The 23450-nt window shown below is 42.7% G+C and overlaps 1 protein-coding gene and 1 long non-coding RNA gene across 5 annotated transcripts in view; one reads left to right on the plus strand and one right to left on the minus strand.

Annotated features, from left to right (window-relative positions):
* Positions 1-22908, minus strand: part of TGFB2 (transforming growth factor beta 2) — a 91698-nt gene extending 68790 nt beyond the window's left edge. For 2 of the 3 annotated variants that reach the window (XM_053607607.1, XM_053607609.1), the window contains exons 1-2: positions 22515-22908; positions 8051-8134 (exon numbers count right to left, since the gene is read on the minus strand). In XM_053607607.1, the coding sequence (XP_053463582.1) occupies positions 8051-8134; positions 22515-22860 (430 nt within the window). In that variant the 5' untranslated portion in view covers positions 22861-22908. The remainder of the gene's footprint in view (positions 1-8050; positions 8135-22514) is intronic. The other variant, XM_053607608.1, reaches the window with a different exon arrangement.
* Positions 1154-10528, plus strand: LOC128597318 (uncharacterized). Of its 2 annotated transcripts, none has more exons than XR_008383239.1 (3): positions 1154-1307; positions 9682-9763; positions 10087-10528. It is a non-coding gene; the product is annotated as an uncharacterized LOC128597318 (long non-coding RNA). The 2 variants fall into 2 exon arrangements; XR_008383238.1 differs by having other exon boundaries at positions 10090-10528.
* Positions 22909-23450: the final 542 nt, after the last annotated feature.

Consider the following 23450-nt stretch of genomic DNA (forward strand, 5'->3'; position numbering starts at 1 on the left):
AGACAGAGCCACACAATTTTATCAAGAACTATGTAAACCCCCCCAAACAGAGGTTCTCAAATCTGGCTGCACATTAGAATCTCCTGGAAAGCTTTCTAAAACTAAAGATGCCAGGTCCTACTCCAGATCAACTGAGTCAGAAGTTCTGGATGTGGGCCCCAGCCTAAGTAACATAAGTCATATGTTAAATGCTCCCCAGGTGACTGTGATAGATAGTGAAGTTGAACCTCTGCACTAGGGCTCTCAGAAGCCATAGCTTTGACAGTCAAAGCTCCCAACAAAGGACTAACCACGTCGATATCTGAAGCCCAGGCCAAGTCTCTGTCATGGGTTAGCTGTTTAACTCTACCTAGTGGGTGAGCGGTTCTTAATGTTTCACCTGCTCCCTTCCTGACAACAACACCAGTGTGAATGATCCTTACAGTCAGAGTGGCCACAGTCCATTCAGGTCTCCTGAGTACAGGCAGTGGATGAGGGAAGTAGCTGGCTTGGGAAAACAAGCAAGAAGAACCAGGATAACAGAGAAGCAACCCCAGCTGCCGACGTAAACACATACGGAGTCAGCTCCACTTCAGAGCAAAGATACAATCCAACTGAATATTAGAAAAATATGGTCTGACCATTTAGATTTCAGAAGGATCCAAAACCAATTTAGACTCCAGCCGGTGGACAAAGTTCACATTCAGCAAAACAGCTCCAGCAGTTGCATCATACACACAACAGGGCAATTCAGAAATACAGATGTCCAGCCATGTGCAAAACAATGCTTTCATTTTTTTCTTCTCTTTCCCACCACTGACCCTGAGAGCAGGCTGGAAAAGCCCAGCATCTGTTGCTACTAAGAATAGGCTGCAGAAATGACTATTTATGAACTTGCGAGCACAAAGCTACCTAGCGCGCTCGGGGGTGGTCAGGGCAGATTGCTGTCACTGTGTTGAGGGTCACGCTGCAGATGCCCAGTGCCAGGCAGGGTTCCTTTTACAGGTTGTTCGCAGGATACAACAGGTAGGAGCACGACTATAAACAAACTACCTGTTGGGTCCCTGTCGGGAGACCAAAGTTCAGGGTAGGCAGGTCAAGGGAACCACAAGGCACACAGTGTTTACGTTGGCGTGGAACTCACACAAGAGAGATAAGGAACAGGAAAGTCATGCCCCTTCTAGCAAGCCGGTGAACCTCTACAGGTTCTCATGGAAACTTAGCCTGAATCCTTGCTGTGAACAACATCTACCAGATCCTGCTATGCACGTCAGGACCCCAGGGGCAGTCTAAGACTCTAAGGCTAAGGGATGTCACGTGTTTTGAAGGTAAGCCTGAATTTCAGAGTTTCCCCAACAGACATACTTCACCTAACACATGGGGACTTGCTTTAGAAACCTGGTACACCCAACTGTACCTTTTACACCAGACTAACTTGTTTCCATTGGAGGAGTATGGCACTGATAAAAATAGAGGGAAATCAACCTACAAAGCACTCACTAAATAGCCACTATGAAGCCCCCCGTGGTTCCACAGATACACCAATCATGGGGAGCCAATGATGCCACGCCCACAAAACAGAAAGTGTTAACATGGGTGAAATCTTTCTCTCTTCTCCAACTCCTAATGCACTATATCACTTGTTTAAAATGTTGGCTGTCCCTGTCCCCTGGGTGTACCCCCACCCATCCTCTCCCATTTGTCCCCTTCCTGCACGGCTATGCGACTTCCCTTGGCCAGTGGAATGTATGCAAGGGTGACTGCTATGTCTCCTGGTTCTGACCTGAAGTTGGCATTGCCCTGGTCTCAGAATGGAGAGCTCACAGAGCAGAGCCACAGTAAACCCGCACTAGGCCATCTCACATGAATGAGACATTGAGATTGAGACAAAAGCTCTAGATAGTGGCCTTGAGTTTATTAAAAAGAAAAAAAAAAAGCCATATTCCACAGAGTCCCATTGATACCACAGCACATCATTACAATGGCTCTGGTGTCTTCTGAATGCATCAACTTTGACTTACAAACACTCGATGCTGTGCCATTGCCCTGTTCTCCCGTCTCAGTATTTCAAAGCAGTTCTCTTTTAAGAATACATCCATTTTTTTCCCAGACCACACTAGCATTTCTTGCTGTTTTGCGGTTCACCAACATGGCAGTCCTGCAAATTCACAGAGGAAAGGACACGGAAGGGGCCCATTCTCTACTTCCAGAAAACATAAACAGCTGTCTATTGCCACAACCTCAAAGGGTATCTTTTCCCTCACCTCTCTGGGCCAAGTTAAGCAATTCTTATTCCGGCTCCTCTGGTGTCTTACTTGTAATCAGCCACCCAGTGTTGGCATTTTGTTTTTGCTAGTTGGTTTGGTTGGGCTGGGTTCCTCCCTGAGCTGCAGGCTCCCTGCATGGGACCTCTGCTTTCTTCCTACATCTATCCCCTGGCACACAGTAGACACAGTTGACCTTTCTCCTACACATGCCAGTATAAAGTCTTGCTATTCAAAACTGAAGAATTAGAAAGCAAACTCTGGTCCAACTGAAATGCTTTTTGAATGATAAGGGACATTAGCTTTAAAAATACTCTGTGACCTCATTTCAAAGTTTAGGCAAAAGTCCTTCTATTTCATGCACACGGCACAGCTGGACAGATCACGGATCCTTCCAAGTCTGACTTTCTGTTTCACACAGGAAAAGACAGATTGTCATTCTCCTAAGGCCAAAGAATGGTCACCTATGAGTTTAGTGCCATGTGTCTTGGCCATGGAGTCAGAGGGCCAGGACTAATCATTACAACAAGAACAGACTGCCAACAGTTGCCATTCCATACACTCCAGCACAAGACGGGAGACTCAAAGGGCTATTTTCACACACAGAAGGATGCAGAGCTGGCTGGTTTTCAGAAAGGAAGGAGATGAGTTGCCAATAACTCACGACTATTAATTAAAACCAATCAAACAGAAAAACATATTCTACATACAAAACTCACTGTAGCCTGCCTACCAAACTAGTTGATAAAGAAAAAACTCAGCACAAGTCAAGTTTGTTTGAGATTTGTTTTTTTCTGTTTTGGAGACGGAGTCTCACTCTGCCACCCTGGGTGGAGCGCCCTGGGGTCAGACTCCTGGGCTCAGGCGATACTTCTGCCTCAGTCTCCCCAGGAGCTGGCACAATGGGGCCCACCACCTGGCCTGGCTTGTTTTCTATATATTTTTTTATTTTTATTTTTTTTAGAGACAGAATGTCACTTTACCACCCTCGGTAGAGTGCCATGGCGTCACAGCTCACAGCAACCTCCAACTCCTGGGCTTAGGCGATTCTCTTGCCTCAGCCTCCCGAGTAGCTGGGACTACAGGTGCCCGCCACAACGCCCAGTTATTTTTGTTGTTGTTGATGCAGTTTGGCCGAGGCCAGGTTCAAACCCACCACCCTAGGTAAATGGGGCCGGCACCCTACCCACTGAGCCACAGGCACTGCCTTGTTTTTCTATATTTAGTAGAGACAGGGTCCCATTCTTACTCAGGCTAGTCTTGAACTCTTGAGCTCAGGTGATCCTACCACCTTGGCATCCCAGCCTGCTAGGATTACAGGTATGAGCCACGGCACCTGTCCTTGAGATGTTGTTATGGCTCAGTGTCACCTTGAAATACAGCTGTACAATGTCATTAATGAATGGCAAAACGCAAAATGCAATGCCTTCCAAAGACTTCCTGCTTCCACCTTGGCCACCCTAAGTACATACCATTCTCAACTTAACAGCCGCGTGACCCCTTAACTAAAACCCACCCTTCTCTCCATTTTACTTAGAGGAAAAGCCACAGACCTCACTACTGGCTACAAGGCCTCACATCACCCATCCCTTATCATCTCTTCTAATCTCATCTCCTAGGACACTTTTGATAAACCTTGCTATTCCCTCTGCCAGAGTAGAATAGAATAGAATAGAAGGCCCTTTCTCCAGACAGCCCCAGGTTACTCTCTGACTTCCAAGTCTCTGCCTAAATGCCACCTTCTAAACCACTTCTTCCACGCCCAGCTTATTTAAAATAGCACTCCACCTCCGCCTCCCCCTACCAATCTCTACTTTCTTCTTTAACATTTATCAAATTCTAACATTCTTATTTAATCTTTATTATTGTCTATCTTATACCATCAGAATGTAAACTCCCCAAAGGGCAAGGAGTTTTACTATTTGATTCACTGATGGTATCACCGATAGCTAGAGTTGTGCCTGATGTTAGCAGATACTCCACAAATACTGTTGAATGAACTCATATGTTATAAGAATGTCCCCTTGTTGCTCTTGTCTTCTCATAATCTCTGTATACATTTGTCATTTATTTTAAAATTATATCTATATTTATAGTCAATGCAGAGCTCTTTTAACTGAAGGTTTTCAGGAAGTGAAAGTGACCACTACCCAATATGAAGGAAGATACAAAATTCTTCTCATATTTCAATAGCCAGGTGAGCCATTTAGTGACGCAGAACATGTAGGAGAACCAGGTATTTCTCTAAATAGTTCAATGGCCAAGAAAATTACAGTAGTTATAAAACAGTCATATCTTATGTTTGGATTCAAAGTATCGGGTGGTTCAAAAACACCATCAACACCAGAAGGCCCAGGGTTGCACAGAGAAAATGCCAAGCAATTTATCATTAACTTTCCTTTTTAATAGCTTGGTCACATTCTCACCTACTCTAATGCATCTTCAGAAAAACACCATTTAGAAAGAGAAACCTGCAGTTACCCGAAACTGAGTTTGGCTGAGATAGTAGAGTTTACATTCCATTGTTGGCTAAGGCCTTACCCCACAGAATGGGACTCAGGCCATGAAGAGTCAGTAGTGCTTTCACCAAATGCTACCTCAGGGGATTACACTCTACCTTATACATCAAATAACATGTTACTTACACATTAAGCATTAAGCTTCGAAAAACCCCTCCCACTCCACAGTTGCCCGGTTGAAGGCTACTGAGTGCAGGAATTCACTGCGTCTGTAACTTCCGAACTAGGCCCCTGTCACCCACCCCATATGAGTAATTCACTTCCTTGCACACTCACTGTCCTCCTCTGTGGTGAACAGGGAGCAGGGCTACGTGTGATGCTATTAACTACAAGTCTACCTCAATATTTATACTCATTTGGGAAAATGGAAAGCAAAGGGCAAAACCCCAGTGGGGCTGCGGGTTCATAATCCCACACTCGGAGGACCAGCTGATCAAACACAGGTCCTGCGGGACCTGCCTCCCTGCATGTGGTTGGCTGAGCAAACAGATGGGCATAATGAGAGCCTCGCTGCCTGCCGGGAGCAGCTGCAGGCCTCAGCGAGGTCAGAAGCACCTGCAGCGCTTGTCTAAATGTGCGGACTCGGCAGCTCCAAGCAGCCTGGTGGCTCTGACTCAGCAGGTGTGAGGTAGGGCCAGGGAATCTGCTGGATGCCTCAGGAGACACAAATGCAGACCATACTTTGTGAAACACCATGTCTCCATCTTAACTGAGCTACTTTAAAGCCTCTGACTCAGTAGAAACTTTTTTAAAAAATTAAATTCACCTTAATGACTGTTAACCCGCTCCTTCATAGAGCGGCTGTCTCCACTGCTTATCCAATTATCCTCTGGCTTCTTCTAAATGTTTAGGCAGACTACCCTGGTCTTAACCAATATTACTGGAGATAATAAATTTAAAAAGAGAAAAATGATTCTGCAGTCACGTGGGCTGTGAGCAGCACAGACTATTTTATCCTCCAGGGTATTTTATTTAAAGCTGATAAAGCCTCAGCACTGCCAGTCTAATCACTGGTGTCAGAACACGTCATTATCAACAGCACCCAGGTTAACGAGTGAGAAAAGCAAAAGGCGCCACAGGCCTCACGCTCCCTCCAACCAGTCCCAGCGTCTCCTTGGAATGGAGAGGCAGTTCACTCAAGGTGACAGGGATGGCCCTGGAGCTGCTTGGCAGGGGCTGGCTCCACTTAACAAGTGTTCAGAATCACGCTCAGCATGGAGAAATTCACCCTGACCCTGGACGCTTGCCCCCTGGCATACCTCACTTACATTTTTACTCAATTACTATTTCTAAGAACAGAGACAAAAAAAAATCCAGGGCCCCACTGCTCAGCTGTCTTGCATGGAAGGTCTGAAGGGGTCTGCAGGGTTCTCCCGCAGCCTGTCCAGGCAGGGTAGGGCGGAAGGGCTTTCCGCTTACTGCGTGGGAATCTACATGGAACTTGTGCCTTACCTCCCCTTCCACACCCTTGGAGATATTCCTAATTTTCCCAGACTCTCGGACGAGCGGGGTGGGTTTCCAATGTTTTCTCACCAAAGAAAGAGAGAAGCTTACAGCAAAAGTGACCAAAAATAACCCCAAGTGAGAAAGAATGTCTGCAAAGAAAAACCACCCAAAGAACCGGGGGAGGCCTCTCAACTTTTCTACTATGGGAGGAAAAGATAAAAAGGAACTTAATTTAAAGTAGCAGGTAAAAAAGTTAGAAAATTAATGGGTGAGGATTCCAAAGGAAAAGCAAAAAAAAGGAGGAGGGAAGTGGTGGTACAGTAGCAGCTAGGCCAGACCTAAATTCAGATTTTTGCTGTGTGACCAAGGACAATTGGTCACAAACCACAATTTCCTGAAAAATGGCGACTGTCATCCTGGCCCTTCTGATCAACCAATGTGGGGAAAATCAGGATGGTACATTTTACATGCCAGGGACATAAGGAGTATTCAATAAATGTTTTTCTTCTCCCATGCCTTCCCTTTTCCTTTCCAAATAGTCACTCTTTTTGTGGTAAAATATAAAATGTTTAACTCATTGGTTTAGATAGTGAAATCAAATTAAAATTTTGAGCTTAAAAACAAAAATATAATGTCTCACAAAAGGGAGCTTTAAAATCATGTATTTAACCTTTTCACTCTTTTTATTCACATTGCAGCTACTAGCCCCTCTGAGGCTTTCTGTACTAAAATAAATGTATATTCTCAATGAAATCAGTCCCTTTTGAAGAAACCCCCGCTTAGGCTACTGGAAATAAACTACAGTGATTTCTAAGAAGCAATGTCAGGCACAGTAAATTGCAGAATAAGATATCCAGTGAACCAGGTTTCTCCTAGGATAATAAAAACATTTCCTTTGTCTCTCTCCAGGACCTCCACCCACACAAAGAATCCACACAATCCAAACCACCTCAGAGCCTCAGAAATATGTATGAACCAAAGCCAGGACTGCAGGTCTTGAGCACGGTTCAGGGCAACTTGAATGTTAAGATCACTCATGTCCTATTTTTTGCTGTGGACTCATTGTCCAGCACACAGTAGGCATTCAATACATGCTTGCTGAATTGAATAATGATCCAAATTGGAAAAGGGTGCAGACCTTCGGCTGTGGTGATCCTCAGCCTATCAGGTGATGCTGGCTCTGAGGAGTTTGCATTTGGTCTGAAGGTCAGGGCTAAGCAGGTTGAGCAAGTGGTAGGCTCCTAGGTGTAGTTAACTGAGGGCCTGACCCATGACAGTCCATTTCCTCATGCAACCCAGACATGTCAATACGAAAGTCACAAATAACAGCATCAACATAACTCTGCCCAAGGGTCTCCCTCTGATTCTAGAATCTAAAAGGAGAAAAAAAATCTCCTTTCCCTTTAATTTAGTAGAGGAAACATTAACTGAGCAACTACTGTGTGTCAGAAATAAGAACACAGATATGAAGAAAAAAAAAAAGGAACATTCCCTTGACATTCAAATCATACTAGTCAACCCTCCAGAAAGCAGCTTCCATGAGGGTCAGGAGATCAATATTTCAAATCATTCTGTGACCTCTGGAACACATATCTCATTACCGCCCCCAATCATGTTTTCACATACTGCAATCAAGTCATTGTATTGCTTCGAAGCTCTTCAACAGTTTTTCTCATATAAACTCAGACCACAAAATTCCAAGCACCCTTGTGGCCACTCAGCTACAAGGCTGCATTTCAGAATCCTATCTTGCCTTTGACAAGTTCCCACAGGAAACAAATACTAAAGATGGACTTGAGATAACTATGTCAAACGAGGAATAAAGCAGACAAGTGTACTCACCAAGGTACCCACAGAGCACCTGGGACTGTCTGGTGCACAAGCTGCCCACTGAGCCAGAGGGTGTTGTAACAACTGGGCAGACAGCTAGGAGTTTTAAAAAGCACAGTCATTAGCTATTTTACTGAAGAGATGCCTAGCACAGAACTATACAAAGATTCAAAGCAGAAGACGGACCTACTGAACATTCTTATCATTCCCCCAGAAATATAAGGTTCCTGCTAGCTGGGGCCAGGGGATTACACCCTAAGTATCTGTGTAGGATTCTACATTCTAATACCAGATCTTCTGCATTCCCTTAACCAGCAGTCAGACTTCTGAATTTGGTTTTCCCTTTAGCATGCTCTAGTGTTAAAATAACAATGTACAATTTATATACCAAAATGGTAAAATAAATACCTTGATTTATATTAAAGATGAATAAGAAAGTCCTTGCCCTCCTTTGACAAAAGACAGCCTACCTGTTAAGAATAAAACTTTGTTTTTCATTTGGCTGGCCTAGATTTCAGTGTTCTTAAAACCACCTGTCACCATTCCTAACCCACACATGAAAACTACTTCTTGAATGAGTCAAAAATACAATTGTATCTTGGTTTGAGGTTCCTTAGCTATAGTTTTAAAAAAGTAGAGCTCTTTGAAATGGATTGAATATATACTTCTACAATACTTACTACATCCAGAAAATTTGAACTTGCTTTCTTTAAAGTGACACCCAACCCAATTTCTATATTGCTCACCATATTCTTGGAAAAGAAAATACATCAAAAAATACTTCAAACTGAAGAGAAAAATACAGCTGGGTGTTCAAAGGCTTGACTATCTGTGATAAGGTCAACAAATAGAGGACTTTTGCATGAGAAGACAAACATTAAAATTCCCGTTCTGTCTTTTGTTTTCTGTGAATTCTCAGACAAGCCCCTGAATTTGCCCAAGTCTCCATGTCTGTGAAATGAGGCAGGCACCACGCTAACCTGAGAATTTTTATAAAATTGAAATGAAATGATATATATAAAAGACATTGACAAAGAAAAGATGATCAAGGAATGTAATCGCATTAGTTATGTAACTTACGTGATAAAAGAAGCCTTGATTGACCTAACTTGAAAACTTCTTGGACAAGAGGAAGAGGCCTGTTTACAGACACCTCTCTCAATTTTTTTTTTTTTTTTGCCTGATCTGTGGCTGTCACTCTATTTTAAAATGGATAATGAAGGCCTTTTCCATACCCTGGCACTTACCATTTCCAACGTTCAGCTCACTAACAAGAGCCCAGTGACAGATTTTCACACATAGGCACGTTATACCTTCTAGCCCGAGTGCTCTTTAATTGAGACATGGGGCTCTGCCTGGCCGGTGCAGCACGGAAGATGAAGACCCAACACTAGGGCTCCTTTCTATAAGTACACGCTGCTATCATGTTGCCACCATATGCTGCTTCCAGCTGACATCTGCTCACATATGTTCCCACCAATAACCAACCATGTTGTTTATTTTTAGAGCCTCTTCACAGTCTTACAGCAAGAAATTCCCTCCAATAACCAGTCAGCAAAGACAGGAAGCTACACTGGATATAAACTGTTTGTCACAAGATTAGCAAGTCAAACAAAGTTTTCTCCTTCATATCTGACCTTTAGAAAGAGATGCTGAAAGTTATCTTAAACGAAAACCTCAGAGAAGACAAGCAGAGAAAGGCAGATGTGCAGAGTGAACCACTTGGTGAGCAATACTTTTTCTTCCAACTATAGCCCTTTGCATTTCTTGGGGGGATTTAAGTCCTTTTCCTGGGAAACAGCACCTTCTTCAGGCCATTGCACGCTGCTGGTGCAGAAGAGGGGCGATCCTGCTAAACAGAATTCAGATCTCTGAAATTGCCCAAGGTCACACAGGTCACAGGAAGTCTGTGTGAGAACAAGGTGAGGTAATTGTTGTCATTTGCCATTTTCAGCATGCAGCCCCCAAGTATGCACCTTTGGTTTGCTTTCACTCTGCTCTACCGTTGCAGTATTAAAGGCCTTTCTTGTCTTCCTTCTTTTTTTAAGCAGGGCCAAGAACAGGGAGCTGTGGTGCTGATCCAATGCTGTCGAAGTTAAGAGGATGAATTGGCTGGAGATAGAAAGATGCTAGCAGTGATTGTTCAGGCCACAGAAAGCAGTCCTTAGCTTTAAATGATCAATTTTCAATAATCTACCTTATTGAAGTGGCACTGTGGTGTGGGTACACTTTATTTAGAACAATGAGATTTGGATATATGTGAACACGCTTTGTAAAATATAAAACATTACAAAAACCTGAGACATTTATAGCCTCAGAAACAGTTTTCTTGAGAAGAATCTGGACACTCATTAATTGACAATGGGGGACTATAGGTCACACAAGTCCTAAGTTAGAAATCAGTACTTGAATTAAATTTTATGTCGGTAATTTACAAAATAACTAAGTGACTATGAAGTGAACTATAAAAGTGTGGGGTGTTCATTTTTGCCTGTCATGACACAGTTAAGAAATAATGCAACAAAACAAAATACAATACTCAGCGTTTCCAGAGTATGTTTCTGAACTACTCAGATGCCTTCCTATTAAGCGGGCTTCTTAAGCCCAACTTAAAATTACCAAATATTTATCTACATGGGGGTGGGGAACAAAAGCCTGAGAATCTGCATTTATAAAAGCACTGCAGGTAACTCTACTGCATGGTAACATTTGAAAACCATTGGTGCAGGTCTTCGTTACTTACAGGTTAGAAAGGCCCTTTACAAAACCTCCTTTGACCTCAAAACCACCCAAATGGTTGGATCAAACAAAAATTATCCCCTATAAGAAATAAGTTTATTTGTTCTGAGTAAGTAGTTGTTTTGTGTAGTGTGAAAGGGCCCATATGACAGAGGTAAAGCCATTCTTGTTGCAGTGATATCTAAGCAGAATTAAATTTCATTAGAAACAAAGTTAACTATAAGTGTTCAGTTTTACCTAACCTCTGTATCCAATAAACTTCTGCCCCAATCCCTCCAGCCCCTCCACAGAATCATTCAGTGCATCTCTCTTGTGATACCCGGATAGCGATTCTTTTAAGTGGGTACCATCATTCCACCCCAAACAAAACTAAACAAAACAAGTTGCTACTCTTCTTAGAGAATCCCAGCAAATGTTTCTGAGAAAGGGCAAACTGATCCAAATGTATAACGATTTGGGGTCAGCCTGGGTTAAGACCCTCCTCCTAGCATCTGCGTGCTTGTGACAAAGAGTTAATGAAATTAGACATGACTCTGCACACATAGTTTCATTACTGATGGTGATATTTTCTGACAATGGAATTCTGAAATATGTCTCTCTCTAAGACAAATAAGCACCAGTCCCCTTGTTCTATGGAGTAGAAAAGCATGTTTAGTAGGCGGAACAGTGGCTGCTTGGGACCTAAATCACAGATTTGACCAGGGACTTTAGTTAATATACTTAACAGTGATTACTATTCAAATCCCTTTGATTTTTAAAAACTGCCTCCAGATGTCTCAGATACAAAACAGGGTGGAGAGAGATGCCAGCAACCCAATGTAGTAGAGTTTAGCAGACGTTCCTACAGGTGGGACTTGCTGCAAGAGACGGTGAGGGTGAGTCGGGCAGCTTCAGTTCTGCCCGACTACTTTCAGGTAGGGGGCAGGAGGTTTGAGGCACTTCTTCCCCCATCTTCTCCTCAGCCTGCAGAGCTCAAAATGTCAAGGGATGAGCTTTGATGTAGAAACATTCGCCCACAGAAAGCCCTGACAGACCTCCAAGGGGACAGTTCCTTCAGCAAATCATCCATCTTCTGTGAAGACATGTCCTTGGTCTGGGATTATTCATTTCTCCTTCTAATGTAGAACCAGAATAAGTCATCCATCTTTTTTGGGACTTTTTGAGTTAAGTTACAAGCCTTCATTATAATGCAGGTAGAAACAACTTCAGTTGTATTGCCATTAAGATGTCAAGGTGAAAGTGAAAATAAGATTAAGCCAATAGATTGGGAAATAAATGACCACATAAAAAAGAAACCCTCCATAGGAGGGAATGACAAAGTTATTGCTACATCTGGTGTAGACAGAGCAATCCCTGATCAATTTGGTCTAAGAAGCATTGAAATCACCAACACTGAAAAGAATCCAAAACTTAAAAATTAAATTGTATTTCCCAGAAAATTTCCATTTATGTTTTTTTGGCAACAATAAATATTTTAGTGCTCTTCCAGTCCACTAAAAAGTACACAGTAATCTTTCCCAGATAGAGAGACCTGCAAAGACCAGTGGACTTGTGGTGATTTCAGTGTCTCTCTCAAAACCAAACTGTGCATTCTTGTTCACAAGATAAAGTAACAAATAAGGACTCTTGCAACAGCCGAAAGTTATGAATGAATAGTCATTGGCGAACTAGCTTGTCAAGACAGATGTGGTACTTGTCAGTGCAGCGTGGGTTAGACAGGAAAAGCCAAATGAACAGAGCCAAGGTCTAAGTCACAACATTTTTCTTTTTCTTTCATGAGAACAAAAAGATGCTGCAAGACTTCATGAAACAAACAACTCCAGAAGAGCCATCTTATCTTCAAATGGCTATTCTGGGACTTTTTGTTTCCAGAAATGCAGTGTCTCTTCCTCAGGAGTAACCTGCTTCCTAACTACCCCAATGTAGGTAGCTGGGGAGGCCTGAGGGAACAGGGACACACTCCCCGTGCACAGAGATGTGAGGAACATGCCAGCGTGAGAGAGAAAACAGCTGCCTGGGAAGGGACGGGAGTGCATTCAAACTATTTCCACAAGTTCTAGGCCTCACAACATCCAGACAGCATTTTCCACTTGCCTTAAGTTCCTCAAGTCATTGTGGTTAAAGGAACGTCTATACCAAACGTGGCTAACTTACTGAGCAGTCACAAATCCAAGGATTCATTCGAGAGCATGAAGGGATGGGCCTGGTCTACAGAGTATTCTTAGCACCACGAGGCTTTCCCTGCTTCTAACAGAGACTGAATCTAGTCAACTCAGTTCCTCTGGGACAGCAGCCAATCCTGGGACAGCAGAGAATCCTCACAGCAGGGGTGTTACTGCCTTGCCCCAGGAAATCCGGGATGCTCACTCACTGAGAGAGCCAGCTTGCACTGTCAACACTTCTGCATCAGGGCCCATGTTTTCATCTCTACTCCTCAAACCCTGCGGTGACTCCTGTTCAGTCTCTCCTCTTCATCTCATCCGTCTTCCTCATGGGCACTTGTACCCCTTAGTGGGAGTGCCTCGCAAAAGACTTTCGTAAAACAAACTGCCTGACAGCTGAGAGGCTGCTGTGGCCAGGCCTGGTTGTGGAGATGAAATGTGGTCTTCCCAAGTCTAACCGCGGCTGCTGGGCCTGCCTCGGCCCCGACTCCCAGGGTCCCAGCTTCTTTCTCAGTCTGTCACCAGGGGAGGTGATGAGGGACAGGGTACCTGTAAGGAGTGGTGGCATCAAGCTCAGAAGCACGCTGCACAGAAGACCACTCTGCACGTTTGCCTTTTATGAAAAACACCCCGTCAGTCCTTTTTTTGATTTGGGATTTTATGACCTAGCAAGAGGAAGAGGCAATGCCTTAAAGATAAGGCACATGCACATTCAGAGAGATGGACGAAACTAGCTTAAATATTTTTTTCCTAAAAATTTACACACCCTTTGAAACAGCTGGCAACATCTTGAGTTGTCAAAAAACAAAAAAAAAAGTGAAAAGTGAAAATTTTTGATTTCTAAGACTCTCTGGCTGGGAGGAGGACACTGCGTGGCCCCCTGCCCTTGGTTCCACAGGCAGATAGCGCCAGGTGGGGACTCCTGATATTTCCTAAATAGAAAAGGTTTCTGAGGGTACGTGTCTTGCTTCAACTTAATTTTATTTTCCATGTGCTTCTAGTCTGTATCATGTGCACACAGACTGCTATCCTTTAATTCCACAAATATTAATGTGATTTCACTGATTCACATTTTAGTATACATATTTTTCACATTTTAGTATCTCTGAAATCCAGGTCCTCTCTTATAATCAATGGTACATTGGAGTTAATTGGTAGTGATAGTTCTTTCCTCATGGTACATAAAATAATGGTGCATCTTAAAATAAATGGTGTCTGAGATTCAATGAATACCCTGTTTCCCCGAAAATAAGACATCCTTCAAAAATAAGACCTACTTACAGGAAAGATAAGACGTCCCCTGAAAATAAGACCTAGAGCATCTTTGGGAACACACCTTAAAATAAGACACTGTCTTATTTTTGGGGAAACAGGGTAGCTACTGGGCAACGATGGCCTACTAACTGCCAGAAAAAGCCACCCTAAGTGCTCCACACACATCATCCTCTCTAGCCCTTAGGAAGCAGGTGTTATTCTCTTCATCCTTACAATAAAGAAACAAAGGCTAGGTTCAGTGAAGGGGTTTTAAACCCAGCTACACAAAGCCAATAATGGCAGAGCTAAGATCTGCATTCAGCAGAAAGGAACTTAAATGTCAAAGAGGCAGTTTTAATAACTTGCATTGAGAGATCCAAGTTGCTGTCCAGAACAGGACCACTATTTAACAATGGCCACGGGCCTGGAGTAGGACTGCTTGTCTTTGAGGCTACAGCTTCCCTTTCGGCTGCTCAGACTCCTCTGGCGCAGTTCCCTTTCATTTACTCTCCTCCCTTCACTTTGTGCATTTTCTGGCTCTAAAGTCCACGCTCACGGTACAATGCCGTCTTGCCTTCCCACATAAATTAATTCTCTGCAAGAGATAAGAAGAATGCCCTAGCAATCAAATTTATCACAGCTTTTGTGAAGAAAATGGTTGCAGTTAAAAACCAAAACCAGGGACTTGATAGATCACAATGTTTGTATCAACCAAGTGCAGGGAGAAAAGCTGAATATGTTAGAGGCAAGAAAAAAGATCCAAGGTTGTGTCCAAGACTTCAGGGTTATATTTCCTTTTCTAGGAAAAGAATTCAGAGCTTGTGAATGTAATGTTTGGTAGCAGAGTAGCCTCACCTTTCTCTCGTGGATGTACTGTGGCATTTTTCAAGAGGGTAATAAAAGTCATGTTCTTTATTTTTTCTGGGCTCTGTACTAGGACTTCTATTATCTGTGATAACTGTGATGACAGTCATGTCAATAAGTGATGTCAATAAGACATCATTGATAGAAATAGCTTCATCCATGTCCTCAGACGTCAAAGGGAAAATGTTAGAACTGACCTCATAGAGTTGCTTGTGGGGAGTAAAGAGTACATACCTGTAAAATATTTAAAACTATACTTGGCATATAGTAAGTACCCCCAAAAAGCTTAGCTTTTATCATCATCATTATCATCATCATTTTCATTCTTATCAGAAAAACCAGAAACAGGAAATGTTTGGTTGTGAGAAGCCTTGTGCTGAGGTTAGCATAGTGATCTCATTTATCTACCAGACACATTTTCCTCAACAATGAAGGCGAAGAGATGTTATCACTCCACATCTTCTGATTCTGACACCTTCTCGAACTCACAGATCCTTCTTCCAGTGGTTTCATCTTACTCTCTAAAGGGAATGCTCTTTCATCTGTCAAACATTTATTGAGCAAATACAATGTGCTAGATTATGTAAGAACCAGGTAAGTTAGACCCAGTTTCTGCTCTGAGGAAGTTTACAAACCAATAAAAAAGCGCAGAATAGAGACAGATCTTACTACCAACAGACAAAGAAAACAGGCAGAGGTAGAGATAATTATCAATATATCAGAGTGCAGGTTAAATAAAACTAGGAAAATCAAGGAAGGTTTCTTAAAGAGCCTAGGAAATTTTTTAAAGATGTCAGAAGATAGTACTCTGAGTGGAAAGAATAGCATATACAAAGGCCCAGAGGCATGAAAATAAATGGCCTAGATGGGCAAATGCAAAAAGGATGATTTAACTACAGTGTAGTTTTCACACAGGGACTTCATGACTGGAGGGCCTGGGCAAGGAGGAGGAGCCAGACCCTGAAAAGTCTGACCCACAGAAGCCTAAACTCTCAGGTTCTTTTCAGAGGAGGACTGGATAGTGCCAGACCTGGTAAATGACCAGCCCTGTACTGAAGTGGCAAAGGCCAACTAAGGAACAATCTGAGTGAGCAAAGCAAACAGATCCACTGAGTGGAATTACAAAGTAAAGAATGAGATGAAGGTACCAAGACATCCCAGGCCAGTGGACGGTGGCTCCCAGGGCATCACTTTTAATCTCATTTTCTTATCTCTAAAACCCAGACTCTCTTATAATCAATGGCACATTAGAGTTACCTGACAGTGACATTTCTTTCTTAGTGGCACATAAAGTAATGGTGCATCTTAAAGTCACTGGTGTTTGAGACTCAGTGAGTGACAGCTGCCATCCAAAGAAGGCCCAGCAAGTGCCAGAAGCAGCTGCATTAGGTGCTTCTCCACACACGTCATCGTCAAGCCTTTACGACCCTAGGAAGCAAGTGTTATAATCATCATCTTTACGAGTGAAGAAACTGAGGCCTGGTTAAGTGAAGACTACTGAAGAGGACATGATGCGAGAGCCTTCAGCACCAGATACGCAGATAGTGCACGACAGTGAGGGACTAGAAGGTGATTCACAGATTGCAGGGAAGAGGTCAGGGGACAGTTTTCTTCAGAGTCAAGGCCACCAAGCCAATGCAGGAAGCAAGGTGGTGGTGAAAGGTCAATGCAGTTAAACACCCACTTCTGGATATGTGAGGTTAGAAAAGAAACAAAACAAACAACCACCAAAAGCAGCTTGTGGTTTGTAGCATGATGCAACTTTCTTCTAAACAGATGATGGAAGCAAACTTTCCAGTCTAAACAAACCCATCCAAGAATCCCTAACGTGTTATTAAATTTAAAATAAAATACCTGGAGAACAGTGAATCCCTAAGTTAAAAACTGTCTTTGTTTTAAAGGATATTTAAAACAACAACAACAAAACAAAGTATGTTTTCAAAGTGACAATGGAAACATTTGTTTATCTCTGCCAGAGCCACATTTCATCAAGCTGTTCAGAATCTGCAAAGTAGAATACTCAATACACCCTTAAGCAGAAGGGCTGCTGTAGTAGAGCAAGCAACATCTGGAAAATCCAAATCATCTCTCCAGGATCCTGGCAGTACCGGAAATGCTCCACTAAGCTGGCTGGAAGGGAGATTTCAGAGCTTTTTCCTTGCGGTATCTTGGGTACTGCTCACCTTACTCCTGACCTACAGTGGGTGGTGGGAGTGGCCCTGGGCCTGCATACCTCTCCCAGGGCCAGGCTCCTCCACTCTGCTTTCCTAAACCTCTAAAAAAGCAGCCTGAAGTGTGTTGTAATCTCTGGGAGAAGGCCTAGGAGTCAGTGACCTCTTTGGTTCTAACCCAGATTTGATGTGGGTTTAACAGTGAGTCATTAGTCCTTTTTTTACATCTCCGTTTCCTCTAGGAAAAACGATCTGTCATTCTTTCATATCTTTATACAGAGATGCTGTGAGTAGGTTACATCAGCATCTTTTCATCAGGGAGAAGTCTTAATTTAAAAAATGCAGCTTCTTGAATAGACCACAGGGGTCGCTGTAGAGACGAGGCGGGCTCCACCCTCCCTCCCCCTTCCTTCTGTGAGGTCAAGCAGTCCCTACCTGGGCCTCAAGTCAGCAAAGCCAAAGCCCTGCCTTTACTGGGGGGTGGGGAGTTCTCCTCAGGAGAGGCATAAAGCAGGCTGGCTTCACTTGCCAACAAAGATGACTGAACTGCTTCAGTGATAAACAATATATTTCTTTGAGAATTTTTTCTACTCCTTGAAAAGTAAAAGAAAAAAAAAAAAAAGGAAGGAAATCCTGAAGGACAAGCATGTGGCCTAACTTAAATGTAACCACAATTAAGCACTAGAGTTAGAATGAGCAATGGTGCAATAAAAAGGAGACAATTAGAAGTTTGGTCTGTTGTGCATTAATAACTCAAATCTTTCTGGAAGTCAAGGAGTTCAAGTCTGTCTTTGATCACTCTCTATCTCTTTCTGTCTGTCTCCCTCATATACCCACATACAAACACACACAGAGGATTCTTAAAAAAGAAAATAAAGCAAAAATACTTCTATGTTCCAGCAATTGCTAATATTTTCCTCCATTGGGCAACTGGCCAATAGACTGACAATCTGTGTACAGAAAGATATAGTCATGAACTGAATGCTAAGTCACATTCCTTCAAACCATAGTGTCATTGGCATTCCCTTTACATTCCACAATTTCACTCGGAAAATTACAGAAGAAATAAAAAAGAAGATTGCTTGGTATTAAATATTTAACATTCCTGTGAAACAGTTACAAATGAAACTTCATTGTGATCTTTCGGACTGTATATTTTGGTTTACCTGATTCAATATGGCAGAACAAACCACATGATTATTTACTTTCTTCAGTTGCCTAGCTTGGACATGCCAGTCTTTATTAACAGAACTATTTATTTTCACGGCAAGAAAAAACCCAAGATAATTTCTCCCTTCTTTATCTCTTCTAAGATCATACTGCTGCTGATTGAAGCTACTAATAAATGGGTCAACCCCATTACTCAAGCTAAATAAAAAAAAAAAGTTTTGATGTCTCTAGGAGTTTTAATCACAATAGTGAAGTATACACCATATAAAATGGCCTAATCCATACACTATTTAATTAACTTTCTAATTATCTTCCTATTCAATGCTCCCATTTTAATATCCTTTGATCATACAGATATTTTATTTTTGTTATTACTTTTGAAATAATTACTAACAGAATTCAGTAACACAAAAATAAATCCCAGGGCTATCAGGGCCTTCTCAACATTGGCTTTATTAATATTTTGGTCTGAATGATTCTTTGATGGGGGAGGGGGAGGTCTGTCCTATGCATTATAGAATGTCCTATGCATTACTGAATGACAGGATCACACTTCTACCCCCAGTCTTGACAATGAAAAATGTCTCCAGACTCTGCCAAATGTTCCAGTGGGCATAAAGGGAGAGGAAAGGTGTACAAAATCCCCAAGGTTAGAACTGCAACATGGGCTGATTGTTACAATGTAAAAAGAGGAGGAAAGAAAAAAAAAAAAAGAAAGAATCTTCTTATCTCTTCCTTTTTTTTTGTAGAGACAGAGTCTCACTTTATGGCCCTCGGTAGAGTGTGGCCTCACACAGCTCACAGCAACCTCCAACTCCTGGGCTTAGGCGATTCTCTTACCTCAGCCTCCCGAGTAGCTGGGACTACAGGCACCCGCCACAACGCCCGGCTATTTTTTGGTTGCAGTTTGGCCGGGGCCGGGTTTGAACCCGCCACCCTCAGTATATGGGGCCGGCGCCTTACCGACTGAGCCACAGGCGCCGCCCGACAAAGCTGCTACAGATTTTGCATGGCAATTGTCTGGATTTTGTAATGAAATCATTCTTTCTAAATTTCTAAAACCTATGCAATGTCTTTTGAATAGATATGCCTTGAACTTCAAGTGGACTGTCAAACTACCAGAAATCCACTAATTCCCAATGGGCAAACTATTCCTAAACCTTAGCATAACTCCACTTTGAGCCTTAAACTAACAGCATGTGAAAAGATCAATATGAATAAATTCAAAACTAATCAGCCCCCTTCTTTAAATGTTGACACAGTATTATTTACATCCCATAAATACATTCTTGACTAAAATTCATCCTAGGAGATTGGCACCAGGCCAGTTCTATTCATATTTACTGTATTTATATAGTAGTACACTTGGCCAAGGATAATATTTAAGACAAAATATGCCTGAGGTCATATACAATATCTCTTATATTTTTACTTTTAAATCTCCACATTGCTAAAAATATTTAGTTTGAACTTTATAAAATGTCCCACAAAGGGCTATCAGCAATCCATAATGATATATAGCTCATTGAGTATAATTAGAGCATATTTGTAATACTTGAGCTGAAGTCACTCCCCGAACACTAATAAGTTGGTGGTAAAAAATGAACCAGTGATCTTTCCCATGCCTTCATCTCTGGGGCTTATGACCCTTGCCGGATTCACTGCAAGAAATGGCAGGCATACTCTCTCAGTGACAGCGAGTTAAAAGTTAAGCAGAAAAGTCCTAAAGAGGGAAAGTTGGTACATAAGCCAATGCTGTACTTTCAATTTGCTCTTAAAAAATATAGGTTTTTTTTCCTTTTCTTCCTTTTTTTGGAAGGGTTTGCTATGTTCCAGTATAACTAGAAAGTGCTGGAAAATCAGTTAACCTACTTTCTATAAAATTATCCACAGTCCCTGCACAGTAGTATTGAACCTATTAATAGGCTTTCTGCTCCTCAACTTCCATACAGCTTTTTAAAGCCTGAACTCTTTGTAGGAAAACTGGTAGTGTACATTTTATTTTGAACCCACCGGAAATTTTAATTTATTTGGCAGTGAGGGGAGAAATGGAGAGGAGAATGCACATGATGATCTTAGATGTCATACTCTGAAATCCTCCTTATAATCTGGGAATTTGTCTAATTTGTTGATGACTGTGATCCTGGGTTGGACCATCTCACCTTTCAGACTGAAGTGTGCTTGAGAGAACAAGGAATTAATTCCCCCTTGGGTTACTTGTTCACTCTATAACCATACAGTAATAAGATGAGATCTCCTCTCTGCCTTACCAAAGTGCTGCTCGTTTATTAGAGCTTCTGCATGTAAACACTGAGGGATAAGCTATTTCAGTTTCTACATAACATACTTGCCTGTCTGCCCAAATACCAGGAGGACTGATGCACGTGCTAGAGAAAGCAAACTGATTCAACTCCTTGCTCCAACTCAATGGTTTTGGACTAATTACAATGAACTTTCTTTCCTAATATCTCCTTGGCTCCACCCCAGATAAAAAGCTTTACTTCCCCCGGGGGGATAACTAGGGTGGAGTATATTTATTACCACTGTTGTGGATAGTGCCATAATTATAATAATAAAATTGTTCTGCTTGCCAGAATTCCCTGCATCTGTTCTGCCATTAAACGAGAGCAGAATTTGCAGCAAAATAAAGGTCACCAGAAAGACTGGGGTTAGATGCTTGGGCAGACGTTCTGAGACCATGAAGTACAAGACATGGCAAGTCACAGGGCTAGGACTTGTCAAACTAAAAATAAATATTAAAAAAGAAAAGCACCACTCTGCAATTAGAATCTCTAGGATAAAATTACCAAGATGGCTGTATTATCTATGTAGGCAAGACACGGGGACACCGCAAAGGCAGCCAGCAAGTATATAGGGCACAGAAAGGGGAGGAGAGGAATGAACAACCAATGAAAAGTTTACAACTTGGGATTTGGAATACACAAATGTTGAAGCTTTTTTTTTTTTTTTTACTTTTTCTTCTTCCTGGTATTTAACCCTCTCAGGTATCACTAGTTACTACCTCTTCTCTTTTCTTTTTCTTTTTTTGATTGTTTATTTTGTTTTGTGCTAAGAACCCTGAAATAATTCTACACTCACTGTCCCCTTCCCTTTCCCCAAAAGAGCTCCATAATAAATCATTTCACTCCCATGGCTACCGTATGCCAGCTGGTTTTAGGACACTGTTCTCAGAGGAAGCCAGAAGCCAGTCAAAAAAAAAAAAAAAAAAATCCGGCTGTCTTCTAGTCTATCTGAGTTTTAGGAATGCAGGGAAGTAAGTACAGAAGGCAGGAGCTCAAGGTTAAAAAAAAAACCAATAAACCCCGAAGAAAAATGTTCTGCTACACCGGAGATTTTAAGAAGACAGGTTTGGGTGAATTCTGAAAAATATGGTCAATTTAACCCCTTTTCAACACCGTCAGAAACGAAGTTGCCCTTTCTATCACTCCAGGTGAAGTCAAAAGGGGACGTGGTTTCAAGATTTTGCCACTGGGTCAATACAGACCTAGAGATGGCAGCAGATACGTCAAGGATTGAGGGTTTCAAGATAGGTTTCCTGAGGGGTCTCCGGGTTTCATCTCAGCGATGCTGACATTTTTTAGGGTAGTTAGAGACAATAGGAAAGGCTTGGGCAACCAGCTGATAGGTCAGCACGCAAAGGGGGCGCCTTCCGGAGAGGCTAGTTTTGAGCCTCTTTTTTTTTTTTAACCCTTCGTGCACCGGTTGGGCGCGCTCCACGTCAATCGGAGCAAAGGAAACAAACCTACCAAGTTTTCCCAGTTTAACTCTGCCCCAGGGAGCGCCTCCAGTTTGACAGAGGAGGACTGACTCCAAGCTGGTGGCCGAGTAAGAATTTCAGGGAAGAGAAAAAGAGCATTACGCCTTAGAAAGGGGTTAGGCGTTGGGGGGAAGGGAGAGGTGGTGAAAATAAAGTAGAAAGTTAACGTTTCAAAGCCTGACGATCTCAAGCACACAAGTGGAAAGGAAGTGGACGGGGTGAAGGGCAGGAGAAATGGGAAAAGAGCAATCGGGAACCGGGAGAGCGAAGGGCGATTCCCGGAGCTGCTCCCGGACAGCGCTACACCTCGGGGGATGGAAGCCAAGAGCAGTACTTACTTTCCGAGGGGAAGAAGGGCGGCATGTCTATTTTGTAAACCTCCTTGGCGTAGTACTCCTCGTCGCTCCGCTCGCGCTCGCAGGCGGCCGCCCTCCGGCTCGCCTTCTCCTGGAGCAAGTCCCTGGTGCTGTTGTAGATGGAAATCACCTCCGGGGGGACTTCCTCAGGCTCAGGATACTCTTCTGGGGGGCTGGTGAGCTTCAGCTTGCTGAGGATCTGCCCGCGGATCGCCTCGACCCTCTTGCGCATGAACTGCTCCATATCGAGTGTGCTGCAGGTAGACAGGCTGAGCGCGACCGTGACCAGATGCAGGAGCAGAAAAGCGCTCAGCACACAGTAGTGCATTTTTTAAAAAGGTAGAAAAAATTGGGGGATTTTGTTTTTTGGGTTTTCTTTCTTTCTTTTTTTTTTACAAAAAGTAAGAAGAAAACAAAGAAACGAACAATTCTCAAAAGTACAGATCAGGGAGAGTTGTTTGTTTGTTTGTTTGTTTTTAATGCGAAACTTTTGCAAACAATCGAGAGTCGATGCCCAATTTAAAAAAAAAAAAGTTTCTTGCTTGAATTCCTTTTATAAAAAAAAAAAAAAAAAAGGCAAGTAGTTCCCAAGGTGAAAATATGAATACGGAATGGGCAGGGGGGACCCTGACTTTGGGGAATAAGAAAAAATTTCTTGGAGCAACCAGATATGGGGGGAAAAAGAGCTGAGTGGCTATTAAGCAGAAATAAATTGAGGAGGAGGAAATGGAGTTCAGTGTGTCAGTCTCGGTGCGGAGTGGCGGATCTGAACTCGGCTCCTCCGGCCAAAAGGGAAGAGATGAAAAGGTCCCGGGGCTGGCAGCTGGCGAACTGACGGGAGGGATGCCCGGAGCTCCGCGAGGGGGCCTCCGACGCCGAGCCGGGCTGTAATTTATATATTTAAAGGAGGAGCGGCCC

This window comes from Nycticebus coucang, chromosome 10, assembly GCF_027406575.1.
Source record: "Nycticebus coucang isolate mNycCou1 chromosome 10, mNycCou1.pri, whole genome shotgun sequence".
NCBI lineage: Eukaryota > Metazoa > Chordata > Mammalia > Primates > Lorisidae > Nycticebus > Nycticebus coucang.